Raw genomic sequence first — 21,909 nt, 5'->3', positions numbered from 1 at the left:
TTCAGTTCTCCTGTGTAACTCTTTGATTCTCCTGTTTAACAGAGTTCCACGTTATCAGGTTAAATCATTATTCTAAGAAGTGATTTAACGTCTCTGTCACTCTGTGTTTTCTTTAGCCATACCAGACATGGTCACTGTCACGTTTGGAATGGTTTTGATTAGCGGTGTAACGGTACGCAGAAGTCATGGTTCAGTTAACACCACAGTTTGGACATCACAGTTCGGTACAAGTTCTGTATAAGGGGAAAAAAGCAATTAAACCCCCCCAAATGCATAAGGTTAGGTTTCTTTCATTAATTTGAACAGACAGTAGCGCAAGTTACAGTTTGTTCCACCTAGTGTTGTATAGTCCCCCCGAGGTTGTTTGTACAGCCTGTATGTGATGAATGCAACAGAAGACCCAAGTGCAGAGCTCTGGTACTTTAATAAATCCGTTCGACAAATCCAAAACAGAATCCTCAGGAATAGTCAAAAAACACAAGCAATGGTCAAAAATCCAATGGAGAGCCAACAGGAATTCGTACAAACAAATCCAAAATCGAAAGACAATGAGCAGGGTCAAAAAGGCAGGCAAAAAGGTCAAACACAGGAACAGAATATCAGACACAATCAGCAAAGGTTCAAAACATTCAGTAGAGCAAGCTCAATACCTCACAAAGAGGTGCCACTGCAGCCCTTAAATCCCCCAGTGGTGATTAGGTGAATTAACTGCAGGTGTGTTAAAACTCAGGAGACTCAGAACGTGGGCGTGGCTGAACAGAGGATTGGCTGGAAGCAGGTCTGACACTGTAGTGCTTAAGAGAAGTCATAGAATGGAAATCATGATTTTCCTTGCCCTTTTGAATTCACTGAGATGAATGTGCTATGGAAACATTGTCAGAGTATGAAAACATGAATTCTCCTCCTACAGCCATATGATCTATGTGATGAAAACAAGCCCACTCTAAATTCCGTGTGTTTGTGACGTCACAATACACATGGCTGCCTACAGCAGCGTGTAGCTAGTTGTAGGCTATTGACTGCCAGCATTGACATCTATTATTCATTAAAAAGTGCGGTTTACTACTTACTACAAGGATGTAAGGTCCTTGAAAACTTATGTCATAATATGTTTGCACCACAATCAGATCCCAGATCTTAGAGAGAAGAGAACAAGCCAACTATGAGAGAGTGAAATGAGAAACTTGCGCTTGTGAAATTGGGTTCCACATTACCTCCATCAATCTTCACACATAGGCTACCGCGTATTCTCTGTACAACTGCATGTACCGAACCATGACACCCGTACCGTGATGGTTCGGGACAAATACACGTACTGTTACATCCCTAGTTTTGATGTGGAACAATGTGCTGGTTAACTGGTCAGTGATTGTGTTTCAGAGTTTCCTTCTACATTCACTTTGTCATTGTTTGTGGCTAGGGTTAGTGTCTGTAATTTCATAATATGGCAGTGATTACTTTTGTTTTATGTGTTTGTAGTTGTTGTTTTTTTTTTTTAATGAGCGGAGAGCAGGGATTTTGGGCAGGGAGAGTTCTGGCAGTTCACAGTGCAGTGTGTGGTCTGCAGGTCTGTCATAGGGGGTGATGTCACCAGAGAGAACTGTGCTTCAGTGATAATTTAAATGTGTCTCCCCTGTCTGGAGTGATGCCACTGTTCATCAGACAAAGTCTTTGCCATGTGTCTGGGAATTTTTCAGCTGCATATGGACAGACAGATACCCCCCCACACACACACATGCACACAAACGCGCGCACACACACACATACACACAGCAGTGTTGCTAAGACATGTCAGATTGAGGCAAAAGAAAGGGAAAAGAAAGAGAAAGAGAGAGAGCCAGAGATGGGGAGTCTATATTTTCACAGTCAGTGACAGGATATTCAAGAAGTCCACACAATACAATGTCTCTTCACCAATCACAGCTGACCGAGAGAATCTTAGGGCTCTTCAGTGACATGCACAGATGTTCAGAGGGGCAGTGGCTCTACCAAAATACCCCCCCCCCCCCCACACACACACACACATGCACACACGCGCACACACACACACATACACACCGCAGTGTTGCTAAAACACATGTCAGATTGAGGCAAAATGTGTAAATTAATTCTAAATAGCAAAAACAGTTCTGGGGGATGGCCACAACCTTATTCCAGCATTATGAGCAAGTTACATTCATAATATTACACAAAAGAAAAAAAAAACACTGGATGGAGGGAGTGTTGCTTTAACTTGCAAATCTACACTACTATGAAGGTTCCTTGTCCACAAAAAAATGTGCCTCTGATGTACAACCTTACAGTGCAGACAGTGCACAAATCAAATGCTCCACAAAAATAAAAACACTAAACACTCATATTTGGGTAGCAAGGACAGATAACTGTTTAGACTGAACCAAGTAGGCTACATAATGCATGTAGGCCACGTACTCCCTCCCAACCAATCAGGAACTATCTTACCAATATATTGCTCTTGTTGACAATAACTATGATGAAACTTGCGCATATGTACCGCTAATCCTGTGTGTGTATAACTAATAGCTTTAACTAAAATAATATGGCAATTTAATTTGGTTTAACTTCTGCAGTGATGTACTACTGCTACTAATGGCTAATCCCAGCTATCAAAATCCTTCAGAGGGGCAGCTTGGCCAAAAGAGGGCAAATTGGCAGTTGCCCGGGCAACAATAGCATGAAGGTGTGCATGTCCCTGGGGCTGATGCCTATACATGTGGGGATGTGGGTCCTGGCAGGATGAATCACCAGGCTATGTCAGAAAGAGGTTTTTTTTTTATGAATTTCACATCTGTCATCAAGATGCACAGACTCTCTTTGCTCTGTATTTTTGAAGGTTGGTTGTTATAAATAATTGAATATTTGTGGAACATCAGCAGCTTGTGTGAAAAATGAACACTCTTAGGAATCTATTCAAATGGAAATCTCCTACCTTTTCCATCTCTGTCTCTTCTTTCTTTTTCTTTTGCTCATGTCTCAGTTCAGGTGCGCTTCAGAAAGACCAGACTCATGATGTTTTCTTGATTTGACTAAAACTCTCCTCTGCTCTCCTCTCCTCTCCTCTCCTCTCTTTTCCTCTCCTCAGGGCTCTTTAGCTTATGTGCCTCAGCAGGCATGGATCCAGAATGCCACTCTTAAGGACAATATTTTGTTTGGTTCTGAGCTGGATGAGAAGAAGTACCAACAGGTTCTGGATGCATGTGCCCTGCGACCTGACTTAGACCAGCTGCCCGGTGGAGATCAGACAGAGATTGGAGAGAAGGTGTGACCATAGATGGTGACAAAAAACAACTTCAGTATAAAGACGTGTATTAGTGGCTAAAACCTTGAGAATTGTTCCAGCAAGAGCCTGTTCTGCTGGTAATGGTGTTACTTAAATACATGATACATCTGAAACTGGTTTTCATGAAAGATATGTATTCATCTAAAAAGCCAATTCAAGTCACTCCCTTGAATATTTGAGAGAACATGGGCACCATCGGTTTGTCTTTATCTTCAGAGGATATAGCCAAGAAATCACTTCTGTTTCAGAGAGATAATAACACAGATGTGTAACCTCTTTCGTGTCAGAGTAATCAGCAGAGATGTTTCCCATATTCTCCATGCTGCACACACACTGAGAGAGGTCTCCCTTCATGTTTTGTCCCAGGGCATTAACTTGAGTGGGGGACAGAAGCAGAGAGTGAGTCTGGCCAGAGCAGCCTACAGCTCAGCAGACACATACCTGCTGGATGACCCACTGTCTGCTGTGGACTCACATGTGGGGAAACATCTTTTTGAGAGAGTCATTGGACCCAATGGATTACTCAAAGACAAGGTGTGTGGTCGTATGTTTACTCTGCAATATCAAAGACTAAAAACCCACAGTGTATCCATGCTTCCCTTTGGAAAATTGTTTTTCTGTAGCTTTTAACCATGCTGAAGAACATTAGTGGAGAATTTCTGGTGAAAGTAAAAATTGTGTTAATGAAACATGTAATCTCTGAAGTAGGGCTGAACGATTAATCGACTTGAAATCGAAATTGCGATTTGAAACAGTGCTAATAGCAAATCGCAAAAGGCTGCAATTTAGGATATACATTATACAGCGCGTCTGACCCAGGGTTTAAACTGTCGTGTGAATGGCTTTACAAATTCATGCCGTCCTCGTTGTGTGACAGTCATGCTCACAAATCAGAGGTGTCGTGCTTCTTGCATACCAGTTATGCTCACCAATCAGAAGTGACCCATGGCGACTGTGTATACGCCCACCAACAACAAACGTGAAATTCAAGGAAAACGTCACATTCTAGTAATGGGAAGTTTGGATCTTTTTACTGACTCGCACCCCCTAGTTTTAAGTCGTGAACGAATCACTCATTCCTATTGATTAAAAAAAAAAAAATCTATTGCTTCCGCTAAAAAAAAAAAAAAAAAATAGTGCGATAGTGATCGGAACTGCGTCCATAGCGACGGTCTGTTATTCATAGCAGCCGTCTGGTAATCAGAAATAACAGACCGTAGAATGCCGAAATTGACCAGTCAGAATCGAGTATTCAACAAAGCCATATCATAAAAAATTGTAATAAATAGCCTATATGTTGGAAGAAATATCTTTAAGTTCGTATCCTTGCACTAGAATATAGAGCAGTTAATATTTTGTTGGTAATGCTCCATCTCATGTTTTAAATCTGTTACACAGTGAATATTGAACTGAAGCTTGACATAATGTAAGACCAAGCACTGGGTTCATTAATATGGATGTAGTGGCATGTGAGCGGTGATATTTTTATTACAGATTGACATGAAATGCAACTGTAACAGTGAGAAAGCAATACTCAGAATGTGTATTTCATGTAAACTGATTATTGTTTTAATCATTAAGAAGTTTGAGTGCACAGCCAAGTCCATCATGTGAACATGAAAAATCTCTCTGCCCTTAGCTGTGTGTCTTATTACCCTCAGCTGTGCAAAACACACCCCTGACAGTCAAGTTTGTCTTTCTTTTTCCAACGGGTGTTTGCTCTTCTTCTTTAGACTCGTGTCCTGGTGACCCATGGGGTGAATTTTCTGCCCTATGTGGATGAGATAGTGGTGTTGGTGGATGGGATCGTGTCGGAGGTCGGCTCTTACAACAGCCTTCGTGCCAGTGGAGGGGCTTTCTCTGAGTTCCTGGAGACCTATGCCAAAGAGGAGAACAAAAAATCAGATGCTGAAGAGGGTTCGTGTCTGTGTGTGTGTGTGTGTGTGTGTGTGTGTGTGTGTGTTCTGTTTGTAAAGGGAAAATAATGCAGATGGTACACTTAGACTACACAATGGATTGCTTCTTCTTCCCATTCAGATTTTTTTTACAAGCAGACGTGTACACTAAGCCTTGAACACTAAGGAATATAGAGTAATGAGTGGGAAACTTACAAAACACAGCATGGCAGACAGAGGGAGAGAGAGAGAAAATAAAAGAGCGCGCGCACACACACAAACACAAATATATACATGGAATTGTATGATAAAAACAAATTTTACATTCTTATGTTCTGTATATAAGAACATAAATCAGTTTGTATCATACATTTCCACTCCATCAGTATCAATTACCACAACTTTTGTCTCACATCATATTTCAGTCTCTTTTTTTTTCAGTAATGAGTTTGAATGTCTGAAAATAAATATATTTTGTTTGCCAAGTATACAGTGTATCCTCTTGGGTTTGTCTCACATTCTAAATGAAAACCATTTATACCTTCATTGCCCCTTCAGTCGTCACATGTGACCAACCTTATCTTTATGTATTATTATGTCTTGAATAGACCCTGCAGAGACAGACCCAGTAGAGCAGAGCCAGAATACTCAGGATGAAGCTACTGCCTCAGTAACAGTTACAAAAGAGACAAGCTCATGCCATAGCCAAGGCCACTCCAATAACAGCAGCAGGTAATTCTAATGTCCAAGACTTGACAAGATCTCATATGTATTTAAGCAATGCATAAGTGTATCAGATCCTGTACAGATTTGATAAGACTGCACACATGTTAAAAAGTCTGGGATTCAAAGCTAGTGTGTACTTATCCACACAGACAGGTGATTGTGATATCTGGAGAATATATAGCTATGCAAAGAATCATGGTGTCAAATTGTGCTATGGTGACACATTGTAGACGATTTCCATATTCATAACAATAACAGCTATGATTGCGTACTTGTGGCAGTAAGATTCACGATTGACAGTATAGCTGAAAATACAATTTTATCACATTTAAAGTGGATTATGTACTTTGTGAAAAAGCGTCAAATGAAAAAAAGAAAAGTTGAGACTTGTTGCTTTTCTCTTGGGTTTGAGAGATGATGGGATCTCACAGACTTTTGATAGGACTATAATCAAGTGGGATGCTTGGACAGCAAGCAAGCCCCTTGTCTTGTTTCTGCTAGAGTGTTTGGCAAAGAGAGAGAGAGAGAGAGATCAAATTTCAGTGTCAGAGAACAGAACTGCTGCAAAGAATTTTTGTGTTTAGTAGGTAGTTTTTTTTTGTTTTGTTTTTTTATTTATTTGTGGTGTGTTGACTGTGATATGAAACTTTTAAGAGTCTGAAATACTGGACTTGCACAGTGGGTTCTAAGTCAGGGAAGCAGAGACCTATACAGCAGCCATATGCCAGTTTAATGTTGCGAATATTACTTTTCACAAAAATCAGACAAACTCATAAGAAATATTCTTGAAACTATGGCATATGTTATGTAGTCACATTCCAAAGTTCAGTGCCTTAGGGCAGTGTAGAACAGCATCTGAATCACAGATGAAGTGATTTAACACAAACAATAAAGAAAGAAAAATTTGTCAGTAGGATTTGTTTTATGGGGGCGGCATGATGGCGCGGTGCGTAGCACTGACGCCTCACAGCAAGAAGGTCATCTGTGATTCTGTGTGGAGTTTGCATGTTCTCCCCGTGTCTGCGTGGGTTTCCTCTGGGAGCTCCGGTTTCCTCCCACAGCCCAAAGACATACAGGATAGGTGAACTGCAGATTAGGTATGAATGTGTGTGTGAGTGTGTTTGTCTGTGTGTCTGCCCTGCGATGGACTGGTGAGCTGTCCAGGGTGTTTCCCTGCCTTTCGCCCTATGAGTGCTGGGATAGGCCCCGTGACCCTGATTAGGATAAGCAGCTTAGATAATGAGTGAGAGTGAGTGAGTGAGTTGGCTTATGAGGATTCCTTGTCTCTGCAATACGAAGTCGCTTATGTCTGTCCTGTAGTTTTCAAAGACGGGTGGGTGTCTTATTGCTTTATTCTCTCCGGGGATCTCTGTCTGGAAAGAGTGTGATCTTGTGGCCTACTTTATCATAATCAGTCATAATCAGTTTTACACCTGCATAGCCATTGTTGAAGTATATTTTAACTCAGATTGCTTAATGCCCATGCAATTTAAAATTATAATGATCCAAAAAAAATGACTAGGATAGAGTAGGCCACATTTTTAGGTGGGATTGTTTTTTTGTTGTTTTTTACAGGGTTTTTTTGGTCATATGAGGTGCTACAGTCCCATGCGTCAGGAGCCCTGTACAATACCCTAATCCATCACTACAAACAGCAGCACAGTTCTGGATGAACATCTTCTTATTGTCAGGTTTGTTTGGGTTTGACTCCTGGATTTCAAGAGCTGGAAATTGGACACTCTTCTCTGCAATCAGTTCTGACACAAAGAGCTTCCCAAACCCTGTGTTAGCTGCCACTCCTGGAGAGTCATCAGGGGAGCTGCTGGTGCGACAGACTCTGATTTAGTTTTATCCTCTAGTCTGGAATAACACAGCTGATCAGGAATAGAACCTGGAGCCCTGTCCCAGTGCACAGGCAGTCTTGCTGTTCTGAATTAAGGAGTGCTGAAGGAGGTTGCTCGGTACTGAGTCTGCAGGGGGATACAAGCTATAATTGGCTAATTTAAGCTGATCCCAGGTCTAAAGAATCCTCTGATTGAGGCTTGATGAGCTTGTCCTTAACGTGCTTTGGATTTTGAGACACACCACAGCTTGGAAGAAGGATGCTTACTCACAGACGGGCCTCTCCTCTGAGAATGAGACAGTTACGTCCTCCATTAGTTAAGATTGACAGGCTGCTCTGTTGTTCGGTAAGGAGAAAAATAGCCATCAAAACTGATATTCAAGATTGTTGGAAAGCTTTGACCTGCAAAAGGTAGAGCTTTCTGAGTTTTCTCCACCAGCGTGTGCTTTGACGCCGGTTCAGAAGGCTTTTTTTGATGCCAGTTTTGAAGGCACGCTGGGACCCTGTCTGAGAAGAGTAAAAAGCAGTGAGGGATTGCTCTTATGTGAGACTGGAAATCTCTCTCTGGGTAAACTAGGAGCAGCAGTTAGAAGATGGACCTACAGGAAATAGACAAAGGAAATGAGTCATTGTGCTGCTGGGTTTAGAACTGGCATCAGTTCGAAGAACTGATCTCTCCTCCACGTTTCATTGCAAGCAAAAAACAACATGTCTGAAGACTAAGATAGACCAATCAATTACTGCCCACTCCTAGTGTGGCACATGCCATGGAAACTTCTGACATGATCAGGAATGGTTTGACAGATGACCTCCACATCCACAAACACAATATCACACCTGGTCAGTGTTCTCCAGAGGAGCATAAGTACCAAATTATGTTTTAGAGGTCAGATTTACCATAGGCGTGGGCGCCCTTACCCATACCCCGCAGGGAACGAGCAACCAGTCCCTCATAAACTGACTTTAAATGCACAACTTGAGAAATCCTATGTTCTTGGAGAAGAACCTTCAGTAATTGAGACAAGTTGAATGTGAGACAAGTGGCTGTGTATTTTAGATGAAAACGGTGCTGTAATCTTTTGGAGAGTGGAGTGTGAAATTTTAAGAGATTACAGCACAGGTGTCCACAGGTAATTGATCCAACCATACGCTCAACCACCTGATTTCAATAATTAGTTGCCCTCTTTGGTTCCAGAGGTGATGTAATTAGTGAAAAAAGGTGTTGTAGTTTGTGGCTTGAACAAACACTTCTGGACACTGTGAATGTGGAGGATTGGAGTCTCACAGAAATGGAGACTTAAATGAAAGCGAGACCACCTGGACCTGACATTAATGCCAAGACACTCACACAGAGGTACAGTTGATGAGCAGTAGTCAACTCTGTCTCTCCTGTGGCGGACACATTTCAGTCTCTCAGACTACTGTGGACAGATGTTGTTTTTGCTTCTAATGTATCACTGATTCCTTTTTATGCATTTATGTATTTCTAATTGATATTAACTTGGATGTTTCTAACTTTTCATTTTGGTCAGGAGATGCCTTTAGCATGGTGATGTTTCAATGGACAATAGTGTCTTTTTCCTCTCTGTATGGCAGTGTGGCAGTAAAAAAGAGCAGTTCAACAAACAATAAGAAGCAATCGGAGAACGGCAAGCAGCTCATACAGGAAGAGAGACTGCAGAGTGGAGATGTAGGTTACTGAATCCGACAACATTGCTTGTTTCTGAGGCTGTTGCTCTTTCAGTCTGTCAGTGCATTGTTTATGATCTTTTACACTTTCCTCTTTACTTGCTGCATGTGCACTCATTCCAGACACACTGTTATTTTCCAAGGCGGGTATACACTGTGCGATTTTGGGCTGTTCTAGAAGAAAAATGACAAAATCTGGTGATATCTTTGGTCGTGGCTCCAAAACGGTGGTCATACGTCGCTCTGTGAGAGAGGTTCAAAGATGGCCATTGTCACAGTCTCGCGACCGAAGATAGCCTGGGACAAAATTCTGACAGTGTCAGAAATTTAGGATGACCATCTCACAATGTGACTGCTGCTACAACCTACATCTACAAACCAATTAACTACTAATGCTACATCTACTAACACTGATGACGTTTTATTCTCGTACACTGACTACGATTCAGTAGGTGTTATTATTGTACAGTCTACATATATCAAACTTGATGTTGTACCCAAGTTTATTAGATCCATGTCGCACAGTGTGGCTTGCAGTAAACTTATAATATCGCTGAATTCTCGCAGTCTGTGTGCACTTTTATGAATGCATGAGGAAGAGATCTCATTTCTATCTATCTATCTGTCGGTCAGTCTGTCTGTCTGTCTGTCGGTCTGTCTAACTGTCTGTCTGTCTTATCTATCTTATCTATCTATAGATAGCCAGAGATGGAGGTATCAATATACCATATGTGAATCTTCTGCCTAGCGCTCTGAAAAGAGCAGCATCATTCTCTATATTTATTTCATTCATCTTAACCTTCTTTCGTATTCTTGAATGTGTCTGAGTGTTAATTTATTTTATTTTATTTTATTTTATTTTATTTTATTAACAAGCATTTATAGTGCTCCAGTCATGTAGTCATTATGTTGCAATCATGACCCTATCCATTGCTGCAAGGGACAGATATAATAGTAAAATACTCTAGGATGTATTCATCACTATTGATAATTCAGTGAGGGGAGTACATATAAGAGCAATGTAGTGTCAAATGAGAGAGAGAAAGAGAGAGAGAGGATGGTTAGGACTGTGTTCAAAAAAAGTATTCTCTCATTGTTTCCATTAATCCTCTTCTACACCCTGTCCTTTTGCATTAATGCTCTTCTATACCCTGTCCTTTTGCATTAATCCTCTTCTATACCCTGTCCTTTTGCATTAATCCTCTTCTATACCCTGTCCTTTTGCATTAATGCTCTTCTACACCCTGTCCTTTTGCATTAATCCTCTTCTACACCCTGTCCTTTTGCATTAATGCTCTTCTATACCCTGTCCTTTTGCATTAATCCTCTTCTATACCCTGTCCTTTTGCATTAATCCTCTTCTATACCCTGTCCTTTTGCATTAATCCTCTTCTATACCCTGTCCTTTTGCATTAATCCTCTTCTATACCCTGTCCTTTTGCATTAATCCTCTTCTACACCCTGTCCTTTTGCATTAATGCTCTTCTACACCCTGTCCTTTTGTATTAATCCTCTTCTGCATCCCAACAGGTGAAGTTCTCTGTGTATCTACAGTACCTGAGGGCCATGGGCTGGCTATACTCCACTGGGGTCTTTGTTTTCTACTTCCTTCAGAGTGTGGCCTTCATTGGCTCAAATCTGTGGCTGAGCGAGTGGACGGGCGATGCTGTGAAGTATTACAACACGACATATCCTGTCGCAATTAGAGACATGAGAGTTGGCATCTTTGGAGGTCTTGGTGTCACACAAGGTAAAAAGAATTCACTGATTCATTGCCCTAACCTTGTTTATCGTTACTCCGTGCCGTTACACTCCTTTGAATATGGACAGTAATCTTCCATCTACAAGTGGCATGAACCTTCTTTTTTTTTTTTTTACTGAAACTTAAAAGAATATAAAACCAGAGCCCTGACATTTTCTTTAGCATTCTAACAGCCATTAAAGTACACTGCTTGGTCAAACCAGTCAAACCAGCAGCCCCAGTAACACAGAGCTGCAGTTTTTTGTTTACAAAAGAATCATTGTATTCTGGCCCCTGCTGAGTCAAGAGCATCATTTTGCTGTTGATAGCACCTGGGTATAGACTGTGGCTATAATCATTTTAATGCCACATTCATACCTCAGGCTCCATTAACCTCAGTGAGCTGTCTCTCACCCTCTTGAGTAAATAAAGATAAAATTGTGACTCTTGAGGAGTTCAAGTGCCCTTTGGCCATTCGTGTAATAATGCTTTGTGTCTTCTCTTCTCAGGAGTCTTGGTGTTCCTTGGAGCTTTGCTTCTTGTAGAAGGAGCTGTTTCTGCTTCGAGAACCCTGCACACAGATCTACTGTCCAGCATCCTGCAACTACCCATGCACTTCTTTGATACCACACCGTCAGGAAGGGTGATCAACCGCTTTGCCAAGGTAAAAAAAAAACAAAAAAAAAACAGGAAAGTATTATCTGTTTTTTGGTTCAACGTGGAGAGACCAGATCTGTAGTAATGTCGATGCACTCAGAGTAAATGATTGGCCAGTAAGGACACGGACACTGACCAATCTCAGACACTATAGCACTAATCAGTAATGGTGAAGAAATGAGAGGTGCGGCCCATTGAACAGTAGCAGGTTGGATTACAGTGACGTGTGTAAACATGCAGCAAGCCCTCTTCACCCATCTGCCTGACACACAGTTCTGTCTGACCCACACAGGAGTTGTTCACAGTGGATGAAATGATTCCTCCGTCCTTCTCTACAGTGTTGCTCAGGCTTTTGGAGATGATTGCAAATCTTGTTATCGTCTGCTTGGCCACTCCACTGATTTCAGTGGTTGTCATTCCACTCACTGTAGTTTATTGTTTTCTACAGGTGAGAAGAGACATAAACATAACATACATACATATTACGTGAACAATTAGATATAATGTGTCTTTTTCTTAATTTATTTATTATTTCAACGAAAACAATATTGCCATAAATAGAAGAATACTAACATGTTCAGTTTCTACATTTTTAACAATATGAAATATATGATGTCATTGCTAATGCAAATTGAATCGACTTAGCAGTTTCCCCGTTCCAAGTGTGTACGTCTCTGTGTGTGTGTGTGTGTGGTGTGTGTACGTGCGTGGATGTGTTTGTGTGTGTGATGTGGTGTGTGTGTGTGTGTGTGTGTGTGTGTGTGTGTGTCTCTGCCTGTTTCTGCATGTGTATGTGTGTGGTAGGTGTGTGTGTGGTGGCTGTGTGTGTGAGTGTGTGTAACTGTGTATGTGTGGGGACTTTGTGTATAGGTCTGTGTGTGAGGCCTAATCAGACATTCTGTGTGATGCAGAGATTCTACGTGGCCACCTCCAGGCAGCTGAGGCGTCTGGACTCTGTGTCCCTTTCTCCCATATACTCTCACTTTGGGGAGACTCTGGCTGGTCTGCCTGTCATTCGGGCCTACGGACATCAGGAACGCTTTATAAAACAGAATGAAACCATCATTGACAACAACATGAAGAGCTTCTATATGTTAATTTTTTCCAACAAGTCAGTGTGTGTTCAGAATATGATTAATTTTTATTCATTATTGACGTTTTTAGTTTTGTGTCTTTAGTTTCTTGTGTCTGTTTCTTGTGTTTGAAATGACGTTGATACTTTTAGTGTTGCCGTCTCATGTTGTGTGTAGGTGGGTAAACATCCGATTGGAGATGCTTGGGAATTTGGTGGTGTTTTTTGCAGCGTTATTTGCAGTTGTTGCTCGAGATCATCTAGACGGTTCAGTCGTAGGCTTGTCCATCACCTATGCTTTAAACGTAAGATCAGCAGTGTGATTGATTGTATTACCTGAGTCATAGTGAAATGGTAGACTTTTAAGCTCCACACGCTGCCTCAGGTAGTCTGTGGAGTCACCCTTGTTCTGTGTTTACTCTGATGAGATCATGTTTGCTCACCACTTTTCTTTTAACTTTAGGTGACTCACACATTGATTGTGTTGGTGAGGACAACATCACAGTTGGAGACTAACATCGTGGCGATGGAAAGAATAAGTGAATACATAGAAATAGAAAAGGAGGTAGGTTCATTTGGAGAGCACTTTGGTCAGTGTACTCAATTTAATGAATGTCTAATGGCTTGATCTTTTTTCTTTTTTCAGAACCCTCATTTGTTTTAATAATGAGTTGGATTGCATTTCTTGGTTTAACACTGCTACATGTCTTGTAGATTTTGTTTCCTCAATCAAAATTGAGTTTTTAATATTTGCATTAATGCTGGACATTGCTGATATACGTGGCCTCCTCTCCTGCTGTCTGGTTTTCTCTAAACAGTCAAGGTTAGCAATAGCTTCAGTTCTGTCTGCATGTCTCACTAGGCACCTTGGATCACAGACCATCGTCCTCCAGACGACTGGCCTTCTGAAGGAAAGCTCCGCTTTGAAGACTACAAGGTTCGGTATCGGCCCGAGTTGGACCTGGTTCTTAATGGGATCACGTGTGACATTGACAGCTCTGAAAAGGTACATAAATCATATTGGACTGAGTAATCTGGTTCCGAGCAACCAGTCAAATCCACTTCCTGTGGAAGATTCTAGAACTTCTACAGTGTGCCTGAGCTTGAATTCCACAACACATAGAATCTTATCAGAGGCCTGTAGTTTTACACTGTGTCCACAAACAGCATGAAATCAAAAGCTTCCAGATTTGTAATCTTATTAGCATTATCAACCAGCTTTTCCAGATATCTTAAAATGCATTAGTTACTGTATTTAGTTGATTTTACTTTTTGATTCTGCTTTTTTTCAGACTCTAAACGTTTTTGTATGTTTGTTTCTTTTTCAGATTGGGATTGTGGGTCGGACCGGGGCAGGGAAATCCAGTCTGACCAACTGCCTTTTCCGCATAATTGAAGCGGCAGAGGGACGAATCCTAATAGACGGAGTTGACATCGCCAAACTGGGACTACATGACCTCAGGAGTCGACTGACCATCATTCCACAGGTGAAGGATCCAGCTGTATGTTACAATACACTGTGTTAATAGTGTTAATATTATTAGTTGTACCATGTTACGATCAAAGGGGCCAATTCTTTGGTCTGTTTTTTTGAGTTAGATTTTCATTTGGTAGACAAGCACCACCAAATTTAAGGTTTTGGTGAACTTTAAATTTGGAACTCAGAATTTCTCTTTCTTATTTACCACATAACTAACAAAATTCAAGCAAGGTCTTAGGAGAACATTTTATGGTGGAGTTATGAGGTTCAGGGGCCTAGAGCGGGAGAGAACAAGACCAGTAATGTGATGTGCCACAGGCCTTAATTTGAGAGAAAGGAAAGGGGAATGACCCACGCATAGAGGAGTAGTTGATTAAGATCCCTTGCACTCCCAGTGCACCCTTCAGTCAGTACCCATCATTGCTCAAGAGGTGCTACAACTCACCCTGTGCTTGGATCTCTGACACGCAAGATCCTCTCACTCATTCTATAAGTACTGTCGTCTGAGGTAACGTCAAAGACAAATCAGCGTTGAAAAATCATTAATGAAGGTCGTGTTGTATTGTTAAAAAATTCCTTCAAGACTTTGGGCAATCAGCAGTTGCTGGAATACCAGGAAAAAAAGTGTTATGAATTATTTCGATGAAATCATATCAATCTTGTTTCTCAGGACCCAGTGCTCTTTTCTGGAACTCTCAGATTGAACCTGGACCCGTTTGAGAGGTTCAGTGATGCAGACATCTGGAGAGTTCTGGAGTTGTCTCATTTAAAAGATTTCGTCAGTGGTTTGGCGGCAGGACTCCAGCACGAGGTGTCAGAGGGAGGGGAAAACCTCAGGTGAGTGTTTGAAACTCAGCTCCTTCACTGAGGAATCTCAGCTATGACTGAGATCAGCTTAATACAGGTTTTATATTATCACACATTAGTGACTGAGATCAGCTTAATACAGATATTATATTATCATACATTAATGACTGAGATCAGCTTAATACAGGTATTATATTATCAGACATGGATCACTGAAATCAACTTAGTACAGATATTATATTACTACTGTCACTACTATCACTGGGAAATTTCAGCTATCAGCTATTATGTCTTCATCTCTCCAGTAAACACCATTTGTTTCATATTATAAGTTCTTGCGATGGGTTCTCTTGTATTTTACTGAGCATCAAATAGTGTAGAATCCATAACAACCCAAATATCTGTCACACAGGTGTGACAGGCATTCTTTGTCAAAGAATCTTCTTTTCTATCTTTATGATAAATCATTCTAAAATGATCCCTTATTTGTTAGGTAACAACATGCTTTGCTGTTAACATTTCCAATTTAGAAGAAGATAATAAGTCAAAGTATTGCAACAGCCTCTGTGTTTAACCATGTGTGTCTTTGTCCAGCATCGGGGGGATGGGTGATATTGACATAGTTGTTAAGCAGTTACCAAGGGCCTCAGGATCTCACATTGTCAGAATACTGTGAATGTCTGGTTTTGAAGTTCAAACCATTCCCTCCCTGTATTTTTAGACTCATTCTAAACAAACTCTGTTGACATATTCTGACTCTTATTGGATTAGATGTTAGATGGTATGTCACATGTCTAATCATAACAGAGTCACTCTTTAGTGAGGCACAGAGTGTTGATTTAGATAAGATTCAATGATTACCCTCTGTGGGCCAGTATTAAGCTGTCTCTGGGCAAAACGGAGCCGAAAAAAGATTTGTGGCCTTTGTTTGAAGTTTCATTATACAGCATGCATGGTTAGTCAGTGTGTGTCAGACTGCTAATTGACATGAATGAAGTTTGTTGGCGTGTCATGAAGGCTTAATGATTCAGTGTTTGCGTGTGTGTGTGTGTGTGTGCGCGCGCGCGCACGCACGCGCGCATGTGTGTGTGTGTGTTTCTCAGTGTTGGACAGAGACAGCTGTTGTGCTTGGCCAGAGCTTTGCTCAGAAAGTCTCGTATTCTGATCCTGGACGAGGCCACAGCTGCTGTGGACCTGGAGACAGACAACCTCATCCAGACCACCATTCGCAAAGAGTTCTCCCACTGCACCGTCCTCACCATCGCCCACCGCCTCAACACCATCCTGGACAGCTCTCGGTAAGCACAGGGAGGGTTGGGACATGGAGGCACTGAGTCCACCAAACTGAATATCCTGTTTTCTCTGCGCTTTGATACCATTAGCTTTTAGAATCTTTGGACACAGTTTGGATCTATCATCTTTTGATTTCCATTAAAACCAAATATAAATGGACTAAGTGGTATTAACTTTAATTAACTCATAACATTTAACAATGCCAAATTATTTCTATCAGGTACAATTCAGCAAGCAGAAGTTACCTGACGTTTATGTTAATTAAACTTATTAAACTTCAGCAGGGATCTTTAGAGTTAGTAGTAAAATTGATATTAATGTTGATGTGTTGATTTTTAATAGACAGTGTCCCATAATGACTTTTAGCTGCTTGTGTCATGGAAATTGATTTTATATTTATTGTAAAATTATAATTATTATAATTGTACACTAAAAAATAATGAAAAGGAAAGGGAATTAAAGGGAAATAATAATTAAAGGGAAAACTATTAAAATAGACATTGTATCAGGTAAGAAACTGTATGTTAATGATGGATGTGTGTCACCCACTTTAGATGGCCTTATTTATTTGCTAATATGTCACTCTTGTTAGAGCTGTTGTGTTTGATTGTTAAATCTCACCATTATTCCCTCAGGGTGATGGTGCTGGATGCGGGCAGGATTGTGGAGTTTGATTCTCCCAGCGCACTGCTGGAGAAGCAGGGGTATTTCTATGCCCTGGTGAGAGACGCTGGACTCACTGGTGTGGACGACACGAAGTTGGAGGAGCTCTTGGAGGCCCTCTGAAAAGAGAGAGCACACTGTGCACCTATAACAGAGCTGATTGGGTTTCCCATGTTAATGAATGAAACCTTAAAGTCCTTAATCACATGTGATTTTATGACACAGTTGTAACCCTTTATGGTGAATGTTATTGAATTTGTTTGCTGAGAAATTGCTATGTGTATTTGATTTTACTTGATTCTTATTATGAAATATCTATCATATTAAAATTATTAAAACTATTTGACGTAAATTCAATGTCTATTTGTTTGTTTTTGAATGTTTGCTTTTTTCAATTTGGCCTTAAAATTCCTCTCGTTTTTCCACACTGACTTAGTTTTGAAGTCTTTTATTTTAAAGCAACGTATGCTCATGCTCATCTATTAAAAAAAAAAAGACAAATTGATGACAGAAGACATGTTTAGTAAATCTTAATTAGAGAATCATCCAAGACTTCCTCACAGGAGCTGTGAGGGACTGGTTTGATTTGTTGCCTGCAAAGGACACAGCACATAAAATGAAACTCAGTTAAATTTCTCCCAATGAATGGGAGTCTAATGGAGGGGTTTTATGAAAGGAACACAATTAGTAAAGAAAACTGAAGGTTTGGCTAAAATAATGCTTTCTTCAATACAACAGAGTATCAAAATATATCACAGGAGTCTTCAGTATACTCTGAAAAACAAATGTGTGTTGTTTGAATTTTTCCCTGTAGGGGTCCAGTGTTGGGTGGTATTTTTCGGTATTTTTCACAGATATGCTCCTTCTGATAACACACAGATCTATCCATTCTAATGCATGTGAATGTGTGTTTTATGCCTCATATTAGACTGGATATGCTTGTGCCCCAAGCTTTGATGCTGCACTCAGTGTCCTACCTGAGAGATTATTGTGAAGCAGCCAAATAGAGCCATAGACAGGCAGCTTTGTCCAGGATCCATTACTGGCTTTGTATTCAGGATGTGATGGCCTGTACTTGTTCCATTAGATAGAGGGACCGCTTACAGACATACTGTGGCACTTTGGGTGGGAAATCTTTATATTGCTTTGCTGAATTGTTTTAATTAATATTTTGATGTTTCTGATGGCTGAGTGTAGAAGGTGAGATTGCAGCCACTGAGTGTGCACCACATCAGTACACACACACACACACACACACACAAAAACACAGCTCACTTAGCTTTGGATAGTTCTGAGCTCATTCTTCATGAATTTCATACAAATTCTATGGAAAATAAATGTATAAGGTCCTGTGAATCATAAAGGTTCAGAATTGCACGTAACTATGTAATACAGTATAATATAATATAACAATTTATTACACAGCTTTGTTGAATACTTGATTCTGATTGGTCAATTATGGCATTCTACGGTCTATTATACATAGCAGCGGTCTGCTATACAGAAGTAACAGACTGTAGAATGCCATAATTGCTATGGGATAGCAATAAAATGATTTTTAAATCAATATTTTGTGTCAAATTATTGACTTTTTTTTTAGTAAGTAGCCCTGTTATAAGCGGGATAATGTTCAGTGAGCCGCTTCACAGCAGAGTCCTGCATCACCCTGTTGGGGTTTAATTCTCTGTAGCCTACATTATCCCTTACATAACATATATAATACAACAATATAATAATAAACCTGGCATGAAGCTGAGTAAGAGGAGTCTGATGGTGGAAATTCTGAGTTATCAATAAAATATCTGTGACTCACTGACAAGACCCATGGAATACTTAATTTAACATGTCTTTGCCCATACCACTTCAACAAACTCCCATACATAAGGGTATTCCATACAGTTTTGGTTTTGATCTTGCTTTCATATGTAAACTTATGAATTAACAGGAGACAGAGTAAGTTTTTAGTTTCTTTATATCTAATCTGAAATAATGACGAATAATAAAATAAACAAAAGAGGGACTGTTTACAGTAACTTTCAAGTGCTTTGTTCTTTCACTTTCCAGAACATTTGTTTTTATTCAAATACTTTTTTTCAAAAGTTGTTTTATCAATATACATCCATTACCTGTTGTATTTTATGTTTTACATTCACCATTCAAAACCGTAAGTGTTTTTCAAGTGGGTTTTTTTTCCCACAAAAGTAATATATTCCACGTAACTCTAAAAACACAGTGGCGTACAGATGAAAATGGAGTCTGAATAAATTACCTTTCAATCAAGACTTTGACTCAAGTGATTTCGGTCTAATAAAGTACTTACTTATTTACCTAGCCTTTTTGACCTGAAAAAAGCTCAAATAATAACATGACTGACTTCATAATTTAGTCTCTAGCATATCACAAATACACACAAAACAGCATAGTGCACCAGTGCTCCATGACACTACAGTATAAAGAGGGATAAAACACTACTGCAAAGTCTACTCATTATCTGGTTTGTTTGTGGGTATTTGCTGTGACTATGCAATTTTTTTTTGAGTAGTAAATAAATGTTAAGCAGGTTTGACAATAGATTTATGATGCATTTATTTGTTTGTAGAAGACAGCTCAGTTAATTAATAAAAGCAATAGAAGTGTCACACCTCTCACACAGACAAACCTTGTTCCTGTGAGCACTTTTTACAACACCACTCAACCAGATAATAAGTGTGTGAAAGATACTGTTGTTTCCCTAAAAGGGCACAACCACTGGAAGGTATCAGTAGACTCACACACAAAACACTTCTTTGGCAGAAAAAAAAACCTTGTTTTGTGACTCTGTTGATATATCACCATGGGGTGAAATCAAATTCTTAAAATAAAACACCATATGTTGTCCAAGTACTGAATCTTAGCTCTTCAGAAATATTGTGTAGAAATGGTAGAATATGAGCATGTTTCAGCAGGCCAGTTAAAGAACATCATTATGTGAGATAATATTTTTATTGGTCATCCCTGTGACTAAGGTCTCCGGGGGAAAAAGAAAGAAAGAAAGAAAGAAAGAAAGAAAGAAAGAAAGAAAGAAAGAAAATACCTGACTTGGAAAATATGGTGTTGAAGTGAATCTTTTTATATGAGTGGACTCAAAAAACTAGACGTCTAATGAAACACAAGAAGATTTTTCACATCTTAAAGAGAAATGAATCGTTGTTCAGGGCTTCTGGCTTTACAGTAGTTCAGTGCTCTGTATCATCTTCTCCTCGTGACTCATCTGGACACGAAGTTCTAGTTTTCACAAGTCAGTCATCTGACCAACGATGACTGTCTCTATTACGTTATTTCAATGTGAAGACGTGATTTTTCTTCTCAGTCTTACCTAGCCATGTTTTAAATATTCATCATTCATATAGTTTTGGTGAATTAAAACCAAGTTTTCCAATAATGTCAGTAAGTGACCTTCCTTCAACTTTCACTCACAGACTGTTCCGTCAATTACACTAACTGCGTATGGGTAAAAAGGCTGGGCGTGTGTGTATTTGAGGATAAAGTCGAGTGATTAACCCATCCCCAAAATGACGTATTCTACCTCTGTCTTAATTAACTTAATCAGTTCAGCAGTTTCAGATTCACTCCATAAAAATATATATTTCTCTCACGTGCAAGGGTAACAAGTGTTTAGCAAGCACGAAATGTGGGCGTGGATTACTTATTTGCCACGCACAATGTACTGTTCATCAGGTTTGTATTTCTAGTGGCTCACCCTTGCTCTTGGTTAGGTAGAATCTCTCCGAGCTCCCGAAAAAACGCTACGTAATGCGAACTCATCCATGTCCTTGACTCTTCAGTGACTCACAGCGTCAGTGCGTGCCATGTGACTTTATCCAGTCTGATGTTAACTATTAACGTTACGATGTAACTGCGAGAAAATCTGTATCTGAGGATATACATTTTTCTATAGCGATGAATCTAATATTGACTTGTTGAAATTCTGATGGTGAGAATCAGCCTGCCTGTTTTAGCGTTTGGAAAACAGGCATTTCATATTTGTTTCTGTGTATTTGAAACACGTCGGGTTCAGCGCTAATCATGATGAGAACATTCTTTTCCCCAAGACGGTTAGATGGGGACAGTTAGCTTTCCTATGGGAAACACTACACTTTACCAAAACTAAGCTGTCAATACCATCTCACGGTCAGAGAAAAACTGAATCAAATGAGAATGTCAAAAATCTTTTCTTTCCATCAGGACACAGTGAATGAACTCGCTAATGAATCATTTAAATTTGCCGTTGCATTTGGTTTCAGTTGTGTGTTACTGGACAGATCACTGACTTTTACGGCCAGAAAGTGGGTGTACAAGGCAAAGACCCGCCACTACACATCTGATTTAAACCCTGTTGTATGATCTTGTATCCATCATTTTTTTTTTAAAGCTACATTTATTATACTGTATATAACAGTATGTGATCTCAGATGAAAATCAGACACATGAGGACATGTTTTTGTTTGTTTCTTTGTTTTATAATGGAGGTAAAAGTGAAGAGTCCCAAAAATATAGATGTTTACCAAGCATATTCAGATTAATATGATCCTTACAGCAGATTAACAAGTGAAGATGGAGGCCTCTGAAGCGTAATACCCGCAGCACACAAGAAAGCCCATGAAAGGTTTAGTGCAAATTCAGCACAGCATTACCAAATTACCTCCAGTTGAGTTCAGTTGCTCTTTGACAATCATCAGACATGACTTGCATGTGGAGAGAACAGC

General features: G+C 40.0%; 1 protein-coding gene across 4 annotated transcripts in view; it reads left to right on the top strand.

Annotated features, from left to right (window-relative positions):
* The window catches only part of LOC115809066 (canalicular multispecific organic anion transporter 1), a 32,632-nt gene extending 15,149 nt beyond the window's left edge, over positions 1 to 17,483 (top strand). For 2 of the 4 annotated variants that reach the window (XM_030770542.1, XM_030770545.1), the window contains 16 exons: positions 3,101 to 3,277; positions 3,665 to 3,832; positions 5,032 to 5,215; positions 5,802 to 5,925; positions 9,359 to 9,452; positions 10,982 to 11,201; positions 11,702 to 11,856; positions 12,142 to 12,297; positions 12,761 to 12,960; positions 13,100 to 13,226; positions 13,385 to 13,486; positions 13,784 to 13,927; positions 14,250 to 14,408; positions 15,072 to 15,238; positions 16,312 to 16,506; positions 17,137 to 17,483. In XM_030770542.1, the coding sequence (XP_030626402.1) occupies positions 3,101 to 3,277; positions 3,665 to 3,832; positions 5,032 to 5,215; positions 5,802 to 5,925; positions 9,359 to 9,452; positions 10,982 to 11,201; positions 11,702 to 11,856; positions 12,142 to 12,297; positions 12,761 to 12,960; positions 13,100 to 13,226; positions 13,385 to 13,486; positions 13,784 to 13,927; positions 14,250 to 14,408; positions 15,072 to 15,238; positions 16,312 to 16,506; positions 17,137 to 17,287 (2,523 nt within the window). In that variant the 3' untranslated portion in view covers positions 17,288 to 17,483. The remainder of the gene's footprint in view (positions 1 to 3,100; positions 3,278 to 3,664; positions 3,833 to 5,031; positions 5,216 to 5,801; positions 5,926 to 9,358; positions 9,453 to 10,981; positions 11,202 to 11,701; positions 11,857 to 12,141; positions 12,298 to 12,760; positions 12,961 to 13,099; positions 13,227 to 13,384; positions 13,487 to 13,783; positions 13,928 to 14,249; positions 14,409 to 15,071; positions 15,239 to 16,311; positions 16,507 to 17,136) is intronic. The other 2 variants (XM_030770543.1, XM_030770544.1) reach the window with 2 other exon arrangements.
* Positions 17,484 to 21,909: the final 4,426 nt, after the last annotated feature.

Source organism: Chanos chanos, chromosome 4 (assembly GCF_902362185.1).
Source record: "Chanos chanos chromosome 4, fChaCha1.1, whole genome shotgun sequence".
Lineage (NCBI taxonomy): Eukaryota > Metazoa > Chordata > Actinopteri > Gonorynchiformes > Chanidae > Chanos > Chanos chanos.
Note: the sequence above shows the minus strand (reverse complement) of the source record. Positions and strands in the feature narration are given on the sequence as shown.